Source organism: Mesoplodon densirostris, chromosome 10 (genome assembly GCF_025265405.1).
Source record: "Mesoplodon densirostris isolate mMesDen1 chromosome 10, mMesDen1 primary haplotype, whole genome shotgun sequence".
Lineage (NCBI taxonomy): Eukaryota > Metazoa > Chordata > Mammalia > Artiodactyla > Ziphiidae > Mesoplodon > Mesoplodon densirostris.
In genome coordinates, this window is record NC_082670.1 from 102236800 (window position 1) to 102248865 (window position 12066).

Below are 12066 nucleotides of genomic sequence, written 5' to 3' on the forward strand. Positions count from 1 at the left end.
ACTTTAAACAAAAATGAAAACTCACATATCAAAATTTGTGGAATGTAGCTAAAGCAGGGCTTAAAGGAAAATTTATAGCTTTAAATGTTTATATTAGAAAAGGTCTAATATCGATCTCATCTTCTACCTTAGAAAGCTAGAAATATAAGAGCAAATTAAACTCATATAAGTAAAAGAAAGGAAATAATAAAGATTCTAAAAGTGTAAATCAATAAAATAGAAAAAAGATAAAATACAGAAAACAATGAACCAAAAGTTGGTTGTTTGAAAACAGCAATAAAATGATAAACCTTTAGCTAGATTAATCAAGGAAAAAAAAAGAAAACATACCTTTCTAGCATATGTATAAAAGGGAATATCACTACATATCCTCCAGACAAGAGAAGGACAGTAGGGAGTAGGTTGTTCCGTTTTGTTTTGTTGTTTTTTTTCTGGGCCGTTGCAGTGCGGCATGTGGGAACTTCTTTTCCTGACCAGGGATCAAACCCGCACCCCCTGCAGTGTAAGTGAAGAGTCTTGACCACTGGACTGCCAGGGAAGTCCCTAGGGAGTAGCATTTTTCAAACTCTATGCTGATAAACTCAACAGCTTAGATTAAATGGACAAATTTCTTGAAAGGAATTCAAGGTTGTTGTAACATTTAAAAACAAATCAGTGCAATTAATCACATTCTAAAATAAAGGAATCAAATCATATGAGCATCTCTATACATGCAAAAAAAACAAACTTGACAAAATTCAGTAACCATTCATGATTAAAAAAAAACTCTCAGCTAATTCAGAGCATAGATGAATTGCCTCAACCTGATAAATTTATGAAAATGTATTAAGAATACGATAAAACTTACAGCTAACCTTATGCCTGAAAGACTGAAAGCTTTCCTCATAAAACTGGGAATAAAGAAAGGATATTTGGGCTTCCCTGGTGGTGCAGTGGTTGGGAGTCCGCCTGCCGATGCAGGGGACACGGGTTCGTGCCCCGGTCCCGGAAGATCCCACGTGCCGCGGAGCGGCTGGGCCCGCGAGCCGTGGCCGCGGAGCCTGTGTGTCCGGAGCCTGTGCTCCGCAGCGGGAGAGGCCACAGCAGTGAGAGGCCCGCGTACAGCAAAAAAAAAAAAAAAAAAAAAAGAAAGGATATTCACTTACACCACTTCTTTTTAACATTCTACTAGAGGTACTTACTTAGCCTGTCTAACAACTAGAAATATGAGGCATGCAGATTAAGGAAGGAAGAAGTAAAACTGTTTTTATTCACAGATGACATGATTGTGTATATAAAAATTCCCAAGGAATCAACAAAAAAGATGCTGGAATTAAAAAGTGAATTTAGCAAGATCACAAGATAAAAAGTCAATACAAAAAACTGTTATTTCTATGTGCAAGGCCTGTGCACTGAAAACTAACGGCACTGTGGAGAGAAATTAAAGAAGAGCTAAAGAATGGAGGAACACACCACGTTCATATAAAAATAAAATCCCCTAAGGAAAAGTACAAATAAGAGGAATCCCTGTGTAAGGAACTTAGAAAATGGGCCCAGTGTGGCTAACAGGGACCCAAAATAAAACAGAGCCAGGCAGTCATGACAGACCTGGGGTTCAGTCACGTACTCTGTGTTCTCAGAAAAACCAAGAACAGAAAACTATGACTTCTGATTCTGCTAAGGGTCCTACCTGGAAACGTCCCCAACTAGAAGCTCTGATGACCAAGCCAATCATCAAAAACTATAGTCAAGCTTCAAGGACTTGTGATCAGGCTGCACGGGTCAGTCAATCCTCTTTGCAAGTCTCCCAACTGTGACTTCTACAGATTTTGTTTTTAAAAATCCCTCACTCTCTTTACCCCTTACACCCAAAGGTACTTTAGGTTACAGCCAAAGGCTGCATAACCCCTGTCTGCAAACCCTGCAAGCAATAAAGCTGTCCTTTTGCTTTAAGATAATCCTGACTATTTTCTGGGATTTATTTCTAATTTAGGACAACATTCTTACATTGAAGACAACACTGTTAAGATGTCATAGGGACTTCCCTGGTGGTACAGTGGTAAAGAATCCGCCTTACAAGGCAGGGGACGCAAGTTCGATCCCTGGTCAGGGAACTAAGATCCCACATGCCGCAGGGTAACTAAGCCCACATGCCACAACTACTGAGCTTGCACACCTCAACTACAGCCTGAGTGCCACACACTACAGAGCCCATGCGTCCTGGAACCTGCACCCCACAACTACAGAGCCCATGCGCCCTGAAGCCTGTGCGCCACAACTAGAGAGAGAAAACCCGCACACCACAACTAGAGAGAAGACTGCACACTGCAACGAAAGATCCCGCATGCCTCAACAAAGATCCCGCGTGCTGCAACTAAAACCCGACACAACCAAAAATAAATAAAAAATAAATAACTAATAAATAAATCTCAAAAAAAAAAAGTCATATATCCTCAGATGGATCTCTAGATTTAGTGCAATCCCAAGGAACATCCCAGCAGGCTTTTTTTGGTAGAAATTGACAACCTGATTCTAAAATTTATATTGAAATGCATATAAAATGCAAAGAACCTAAAAGAACCAAAACAATCTTGATAAAGAAAAACGTTGGAGTAGTTACAATACTTGACTTGAAGATTTACTAGAAGGCTAGGGTAATTCAAACAGTGTAGTACTGGCACAAGGATAGACATAAAAATCAATGAAATAGAAGAGAATCCAGAAACAGACCCACATATAATTCTCTGGGGCCATACTGACTGATAATGGGGAGAACTCTATCAAGTGACAGAAATGTTTAATATCTTAATTGTAGTCATTACCTGGTATAAACATTTGTTGAAACTCGTTGACACTTGTACATTTCACTGTGCACTTAAAATGGATGCCTTTTACTACATATAAATCATACCTAAATAAAGGTGATTTTAACACATATTTAGAAACAATCCCCAAAACTTATCTTGGTTCCTAATATGAATCTAGCCTAGAAGGAAACTAAGATTTATTAAGGCCCTATAACGTGCCAGACACTGGACTCTGTACATTTAATTCTCACAACCATCTCCTAAGGCAGAAACTACTCACCAGGGTTTCACATCTGAAGAAATGTTGAGCATTTGCAATCTCACCCACCTAATAAGTGGGGAACTAAGAGTCAAGCCTAAGCTTATCTCTAATGCCCATGTTGCTACCACCACCATCCTCTTATTATGTCTTCCCTGTGGAAATTTTTTCACCAAAGCTACTACTATCCACTAAAACCATTTTTTAAGCCTAACTTTTTTTTTTAACTTTCCAAGGCAAATCAACTCGAAAATAGAGAATAAGAACGATCATAAGCCTAGATAATCCATAAACTGATGGCTAGATCCAGAACAATGACAAGTGCACCCCATGCACTAAATACGTCAAACTACAGTATACAAAATATGTACATACTAGACTCATGGAGAGAAGTACAAGCACATTTCAATATATGAGTCTTCCCACCATCACACAGCAAGCTAAGTGATAAAAGTGTCTGTAATACTCTTCAGTTGTAGAACTCTCCCAGTGGAATTTTTAAACTTTAAAATTCTATGCCAAGGACTACTTGGTTGAACCACCTATCTCTTATCCTGCTAAAAATGAAAAATCTGAAATTTAACATCTAAAAGTGTCGGGCAAATAACAATATATAGTGATCAAAATCTTTATTCCTGTAAATGTTACAAAAGGCATAAAAGTATCCAAGAGGAAGGTGGTAGAAAATATAGGAGCCTTGTAAAAAACATTCAACATTTAAGAGGGAGGTCATGGAAAAGACCTTGCTAAAACTTCCAGATAGAGGAGCTAAAGGTGAGAAATAAATAATAAATGTGTGCTTATCTTTGGTGTTAAAATAATACTACATTATATAAAAAACCACGTTTTTGTAACTCAGAGAAACAATACATACTTACAGTTATGTGAACACTGAGGAATCATCATTGCAATGTTGAAATATTCAAAGCAAATTCCACAGCGCAGCAAATCATCTATTGTCTGAAATGCATAAATACATACACAACTATCAGAAAGCCACCAAGACTGGAACATCTGCCACAGAACTCCTTCTCCATCCCCTAAAAAAATAATTTAATAATACTTCTTTGTCAAATATTCAAACTCAAAAGCTAAGTCCACATAAACTGCAGGGGAGAGAAAACCTCCCCCATATGACTTATGCAAATCTTAGGTTATGGAGAACACTACAGAAAGATAAAGCTGACACTGTACAGATTCCCACTCCATGTTGCCAGCCCTTCACAAAAGGGCTACTCTATTTTTCTACTTGCCATGTATTTCCAGCTCCTCCTCCAAGCCCCCTCCTCTTCAGACCCCATTCCCTGGCCCACTGTCACTGCAGGGTGAAAGGTACCAGGAGCCATTCACCACACAGGGTAAGAACCAGATCAGAGAATATTAAAGAGAAACACTAGAAATTATCTAGTTAAAGCCCTTACTTCACAAATGAGTAAACTTGTATCCAGAGCAGGCTCACAGCACATGTGTCAAGCCAGGACAAAACTTCCTGTCTACTGGCCGTCAGTCCAGTGCTTTCTGCTCGGTACTGTACGGTACTACAGGGTGGAGCCAGATGAGGAAGCCCTGGAAAGAGCTAGCGCCAGTGACAGCAGAAGGAGGGGAAGAGGCAGGCAATCTGCAAAGTCACATAGATGTGCGTCCATCTGGAATGAGACCCAAACAGGAAAGGATCTCTCTTGCAACCTAAAATCTTCTAAATCATTTAAAATGTTATTTCTTGTTATATATATAAATTTATTTATTTTATTTATTTATTATTTTTGGCTGCGTTGGGTCTTCGTTGCTGCACACAGGCTTTCTCTAGTTGTGGCGAGGGGGCTACTCTTCGTTGCGGTGTGCGGGCTTCTCATTGTGGTGGCCTCTCTTGGTGCGGAGCACAGGCTCTAGGCACGCAGGTTTCTGTAGTTGTGGCTCGCGGTCTTCAGTAGCTGTGGCATGCGGGCTCTAGAGCGCAAGCTCAGTAGTTGTGGCTCACGGGCCTAGTTGCTCCGCGGCATGTGGGATCTTCCCCGACCAGGGCTCGAACCCGTGTCCCCTGCGTTGGCAGGCAGACTCTTAACCACTGCGACACCAGGGAAGCCCTAAAATGTTATTTCATTCAAAAGAATACTGAGCAGATATTTAAGAGGAGAGAGAGAGAGAGAGAGAGAGAGAGAGAGAGAGAGAGAGAGAGTGCTCTCTTATGTACTGGTACGGAAAGACTGCCAAGAAAAGTGAAAAAAGGAAGTAAGGTACAGGCAGTACACACGGTCTGTGACCTTTTGTTACAAAGGGAGGAGGGAATAAGAATATAAATCTGAATGCAAATCTGAACACAAGAACATAACAAATAATGGTCAAAGGGGTCAGGAAACTGGACAGATGAGGGACAAGTATGGAGCAAGACTTTTACTTTTTATTTCGCATACTTTTTGAACCATGAGTGTATGACCTAAATTTTAAAAATGCAAACAAACAAAGACTAATGTCTCCAATAGTTCACATATGATATATTGTTACCATTAAAGAAAACATGCTTTCAAATAATAATTAATGCATGGAAAAATGTTCATGTTTTAATGCAAACAAAAAAAAATCAGAGAACAAACCTACAACAATAATATATAACAACAGAACTATGTAGTTTAATCTCCTTAACAATCTTAGGTGGTCTATAGCATCTATATGCCAATTTTTTAGATGAAGCCTATACAGCTTATAAGGCATTGGATCAAATCCGAGAGGTTGACTCCAAGGTGATCCCAAATTTTCAATGCATATACACATTGTGGGTATGTGTGTGCATGGTGACACATGAGAAAAACTGAAGAACAATAAGAGAAAATGTTAAACAGTGGTTCTCTCTAGATGGTAGGATGCTAGGCAACTTTCATTTCCTCCTTTATCTTACTGTAAACTTTAATTTTTTCCTACTATATACACATTCTACATTTATAACCTGTCAAAAACAAATTTTTGTTACAGTAAAACCAGGGAAATAAACATTCAAATGCCCAAATCTTCCATTACTTTGGATGGTAAGCTACCACTGACACAAAAAGCTAGAGGATTGTGTTGCAAATCAATCAAGAGCAGAGGCAGGACCAGAAGCCAAAGCCCTGGCACCTGGTCTATTTGCTTTCTTCTCTATCACCGTCCTCTCCTGGAGGAGGAGTGGTTCTGACAGATGTGCTGAGCAAGATCTGTGGAAGTGATACCGCATCCGATGAGCTATAACATTCTTGCACAGATTTTCAGTCCAGTGGATGCCCTAGGATTTCCTCAACTTAGAGAAAGTGGAAGGGGGAAGCTTTCACTTCCCTTATCCAATTCATAATCTTCATGACAACAAATAAAAAGCAGGGGGAGAAATACTTAACACATGTTAAGCATTAATAATAATAATAAAGATATATTAATTTAATGGTTACTACCTTCTAGATACCTTCAATCAATTAGCAAATAATTTTTGAGCACCCACTATGTGCCAGGCATTGTGTTAGGCACAGTGAATAAGCCAGACAGGATCTCTATCCACACACATCAACTCATTTAACCAAACTTATAAACTATTTCTGTCTCCAGTTTATAGTTGAGGCAACCCAGGCTCAGAGAGGTTAAGTAACTGAATCAAGGTCACAGTTAAACAGAAGGCAGAGACTAAATTTAACCCAGAACCATTGGAACTCAAATCTCTGCTCTTCTCCACTGCACACTGGAGCCAAAGCCACCACAACTGTAAAACCACGGCTTTCCCAGATCCTTCCACAATGTCAGCTCTTCAACACGGGGAGATCTTCAGTCACCAAGCCCTGTAGATGACACTGATGATGGCAGGTAGAACAAGGCCTTCCACTTACTTTAACCTCCCCCAAGTCCCTTCACTTAATCCTCAAAGTCACCTTAAGAGTCAGTGGGGCAGATGCCATAATCCCTAGTTTACAAAACTGAGCAACAGAAGGAGAACGTGATTTTGCTCAGTCACAAACGGAAGTAATCACAGAACAAGGAGAAAAACCAAGCAACTGATTTTTAGCTAGTACAGAATGGTGTGTTTGCTCTTGACCAAACATAGTAGGAATCCAGGACTCAACCACTACCGTCCATGGAAACAGGAATGCATTGCCAAAAACAAAGTAGCCACAAAACTCAATGTTATTTGAGTGAAAGACTTCAATAAAATGAAAGGATAGGGCTTCCCTGGCGGCGCAGTAGTTGAGAGTCCGCCTGCCTTTGCAGGTGACACGGGTTCGTGCCCCGGTCCGGGAAGATCCCACATGCCGCGGAGCGGCTGGGCCCGTGAGCCATGGCCGCTGAGCCTGCACGTCCGGAGCCTGTGCTCTGCAGCGGGAGAGGCCACGGCAGTGAGAGGCCCGCGTACCGCAAAAAAAAAAAAAAAAAAAAACGAAAAAAAGAAAGGCCAGTGCTAAACGTGAGTCCTGATTTCTTTGTTTAAAAGAAAGGATGCACAACTATCAAGAGTTAGGCCACGTTAGGGAGGAATTAGGGCAAAGTAGCACTAGGCTTCTTGAGGGTAATTAGAAGAAATGAATGATAATGTAAAGGAGACTGCCCGCTTTGCTAGGTGATTACATAAATGTTTTCTGATGCAAGCTCCACTCCAAACCGTGTCCGGTGTCACTGTGGGAGATTGTTCACTAAAGTACAGGGAGAGTTTACATAATGCTTGGCACGCAGTAAGCTCTAAGAAAGGATTAGGTATCACTGTCCTTTCCACTGTTTACAGTTTCTTTCCACATCACTGTGGTTGTTGTGACTGAAAGGCAGAATACCCCGTCCCATACGACAGCCAACCTAGGCTCACCATAAGGGACCGAGGCCTGTCCCCGGTACTTCCCAGGAGAGGAAGAAACTGAGGCCCAGATCCACGCGGTGGCAAGTGGCAAAGCAGAGCCGGGTATCCTGGCCCAGCTCGGCGCTGGCGCCTTGTCCTTTGTCCTCCTCAAGGCGGGGCTGGCCTCCCGCGGACGTCGTACGCCCCCGACCACCCCGAAGCACTCACCTTCATGACTGCCAGGCCCGGAGGCCACTGGGGCTCGACTAGGGAGTCCATGGCCTCCCCTGAAGAGGGTAGAGGGTCCGCTACCCACTGATCTCCCTCGCTCCACTACCACTCGAAATTCCCCGCGCTACAGAGCTACGTCAGCAGTCGGCGACGCGCCCGACGCGTGTGCGGAGCGCGCTGGGAGTTGTAGGACGTGGCCGAAGCGCAACCGAAGATGCTCTCTTTGCGCACGCGCCAGGCTTTCGCTCCGCCTCCGAGCGCAGATGTGTGGTTTAAAAACCCACTTGCGGGTTTTGTACTGTACCATTAATAAGTGAATGCCTGTTGAATGTTAGGAAGAGACAGCCTAAAATCAAACCAAGTCCAGGCCTTGCCAAAGCTTTCAAGGTCTGGGCTCCTGCCTCTTTCCTCCGGTCGCCCTCGCTGATTGCTATAATGAGCTGTCTCTGCTCAGAGCTGGGGTTTTCACATCCATTATTTCATCTCACCCCATCACAATACTGAGAGGTAAATATCATTATTCGTTTACACGAGAAGAGGCTTTGGCTCAAAAATGTGAATGGAGTTTCTCTGAGTCACGCAACGTCTTTGACCAGACTACACATAGGGCCTCTGGCCTTAAAATAGGAGCTCTTTTATCAAATAGGATGGTTAATTTAATTTAATCATCTTAACTTTGGCGTGTAGCCTTCCAGATATTTCCTGTGCAGATACATAGATACAGTTTTTTTTTGCCTACAAATGTTGATATATTAAATGCATACCTCTGTCAACTTGAGGTTTTCTGTTGGTTTAGTTACATACATCCTGAGACCTCTCCATGTTAATACATATAGATTTACTTTGTTCCTTTTAATAGCTACGTAGTCCATAATACAGATGTACCACAATTTACTTATGTACACCCATACTGAGGACCATTTAGGCTGTTTCCAGTTTTTCATTATTGCAAACAGTTGCAATGAACACACTATCTATATAAATCTTGGCACACTTGAGCCAGAATATTGGGGGATGATTTCCTATAAATGGAACTGCTAGGTGAATTTGTGTGCTCTTTAAACACTGTGATAGCTAGCACTATGTGATTTTCCAAAAGGGCTGTACCGTTACATTTATACTCTCACCAAGTGAGTACGAGTGCCCGTTACCCAGATGTGAAGCGCTGACCATCGCACCACTCAGTCTGTCTGCTCAACTCAGCACTCATCGATAGGCTGCCTGATGTGGGCCTCCTTCACATCACATCTCATGGGCAGCAAGTCAGCATACAGCAAGTCAGTTACTCAGGGAAGACCCCTGCAACTTGCCACTGCTTCCCCCTGTGGTCCATGTATTCATTCCTTCGTAATTTTTTTTTAAGTGTTTACCATTGGCCAGTCAGAGCTTCCCTGTGAAGCAGGCAGAAGTGAGGCTGCTATTGCCATTTTACAGATGAAGACAAGGAGGCTCAGAGAGGTTAAGGCTTCACTCCTTTGGGCTCTCTTCATAAGGAACTCTGGCCCCTGAGTCAGAGATATATTAAATTGATTTTTCCCAGCCTGTGCCCAGACTCATTGGGCAATAATGATATTAACAGCATTTGGACAAAGGACTTTAATATCCGTCACAATAATAGCTGACATTTATGAGGCACTTTGTATGCAAAGCACTGTTCTAGATGTTTTTACATATGTTGACTTATTTCAGACTCACTCCAACCAAATGAGGAAAGAGAAATCAATAGATAACTGGCATTGTGCATTCTGCTACTAAGTGGAAGAGGAAGGATTTGACTTGGGCAGTCTGGCTTGAGTCCATATTAAGCACTACAGAATATTCTTATAAGGACCCCATCATGAGAATTATTCCCATTTTATAGATGTAGGAACTGAATCTCAGAGAGGCAAAAGGACTCATTCAAGATCACACAGCTTGTCAGTGGCAAAGTCCGGCATTGAATCTAGATCTTTTAACCCCAAACCAGAAGGGATCACCCATTGACACTTTATAGAGAAATAACAGCAGACAAGGCCGCAGGGCAGAGGTCTAAGGATTCCAGGATGCTAGACCTAGTGGGGCTCCAACAGGAAGGTGGGGAGTGGCAGGTTAGGGGAGGCAGTGGGTTTATATCAGCCAATTAGAAAGGGGCATGGAAATGAACTCCAGGCTGTGCTGTATGTATTGGATCCAGGCTGTGCTGGATGTATTGTCTAGTCCTGGATGCAGGGAGATGGGGTAGGCTTGGGAAGACAAAGGAAATGAGATCAAGACCAGATCCCAAGCCTGGGTGCGCCAGTAATTGTTCTTTTATAGTACTAGTTGGCTACAAGGTTTAAGGTGGCAAAGTGCTGGGGAAGTGAGAGAAGGATAGAGAGGAGATGAGAAAAGAGAAAAGGAATGGGGAAGGAAGGGGAGAGAGAGAGAAGACAGGGAAAGAAATGCATGCTTCCTATTCAACTATGAAGACAGATTTGGAAGCAGGCATCACTCGTTGGCCCTGGGGTCCAAATCCATCTCCCTGTCTCTGGAGATCCTCCAGGGCAGCACCCAGTACCATTCATCTCTGACTTCCTGCCACCAGCTGCTTGGTGGGACTGAATGAATGAGTGAATCTCCAGAATAAGCCCACGTACCCATAAATTTCCGCCCTGGACAAGCAGTTCCCTTCCTGCCCTCTTCAATAGCACCCACTCAAGCCCACCTCTGGGCCAGGGAAGGAAAGTCCACACAAGGGCACAAGCAGGTTCTGAAAGCCACTTTGAGCTCAGGACAAAGCATCTGCCTTGCCTTCCCCATAGTATTTATCCACCCGCAGGAGCCAATCTCCTCTAACAAGCTGCTGGTTCCACAGACATTCTCCTTCTGTTAGATCAATAAAGAGATTGCACTTCCTTATTCAGGAGTAAAAACAAAATGTTCCGTACAGAAAAAGCAAGCCTGTGCTCAGTAGAATCTCTTGTTACACTAGCGCAAAGAGAGGATCTGGGATAGGGTGGCCAGATAAAATACAGGATGCCAGGCTTCCCTGGTGGCGCAGTGGTTGAGAGTCCGCCTGCCGATGCAGGCGACACAGGTTCGTGCCCCAGTCTGGGAGGATCCCACATGCTGCGGAGCGGCTGGGCCCGTGAACCATGGCCGCTGAGCCTGCGCGTCTGGAACCTGTGCTCCGCAGCGGGAGAGGCCACAACAGTGAGAGGCCCGCATAACGCAAAAAAATAAAAAATAAAAAAATACAGAATGTCCAGCAAATTTGAATTTCAGATCAACAGCAAACAGTTTTTTAATATATGTATATCCTAAATATTGCACATGACATACTTAAAGAATTATTCACTGTGTATCTGAAATTCAAATTTAACTGAGCATCTTGTATTTTATTTGCCAAATCTGACAACCCTAATCAGGAGAACATTCTCCCAGCTGAGTGTGGGGCCTGGTCTGGCTGTACCTTGAGGGGTCCCAGGCCCCCGCGTTCCTTGCCGGGGTCTCTCGTAATCACACTCCTCTTTGTCCTCCATTTTTCCTCCAGGACTCATTTCCTCCAGCCTCATTCTAGGCATGGGAGGGGAATATCGAAGGAGCCAGGCTTTATCCCTTCTTTCTTCCCTCTCTCTCTCCCTCTTTTCCTCCCTCAATTCTAACAAATGTTTATTGAGCCGGTACCCACCTCTTCCAGGTGCTGGAATTCAGAGGTGAACAAGAGTCGTGGTCCCTGCTCTCAGGAGCTGACACCTTGGCAGAGGATGGGGCCAGGACAGAAGGGAGAATGTAAGAAAAGGAGTAGATAAGCTCATTTAATAAAATGGGAAGTGATGTGAAAACAAGAGAGGATGGTGTGGTAGAGAGTGGGGAGACGCTATAAACTGGCTGATCTGGGAAGTTCTCTCTGAGAAGGTGACATCTGTGCTAGGATCCAACTGATAAGCTAGAGGCAGCCATGTAAAGACCGGGGCTGTGGAGAGTTCCAGGCCTTGAAAAAAGAGTTTGGGTTTTAATCCACGTTAACTTGGACAAATTACTTAACCTCTCTT

The 12066-nt window shown here is 43.0% G+C and overlaps 1 protein-coding gene across 5 annotated transcripts in view; it reads right to left on the reverse strand.

The window, feature by feature from the left end:
- The window catches only part of RAD18 (RAD18 E3 ubiquitin protein ligase), a 114624-nt gene extending 106425 nt beyond the window's left edge, over positions 1-8199 (reverse strand). For all 5 annotated transcript variants that reach the window (XM_060110951.1, XM_060110950.1, XM_060110948.1 and 2 more), the window contains exons 1-2: positions 8051-8199; positions 3924-4005 (exon numbers count right to left, since the gene is read on the reverse strand). In XM_060110951.1, coding sequence (XP_059966934.1) covers positions 3924-4005; positions 8051-8101 — 133 coding nt within the window. In that variant the 5' untranslated portion in view covers positions 8102-8199. The remainder of the gene's footprint in view (positions 1-3923; positions 4006-8050) is intronic.
- Between the last annotated feature and the right edge of the window lie 3867 nt (positions 8200-12066).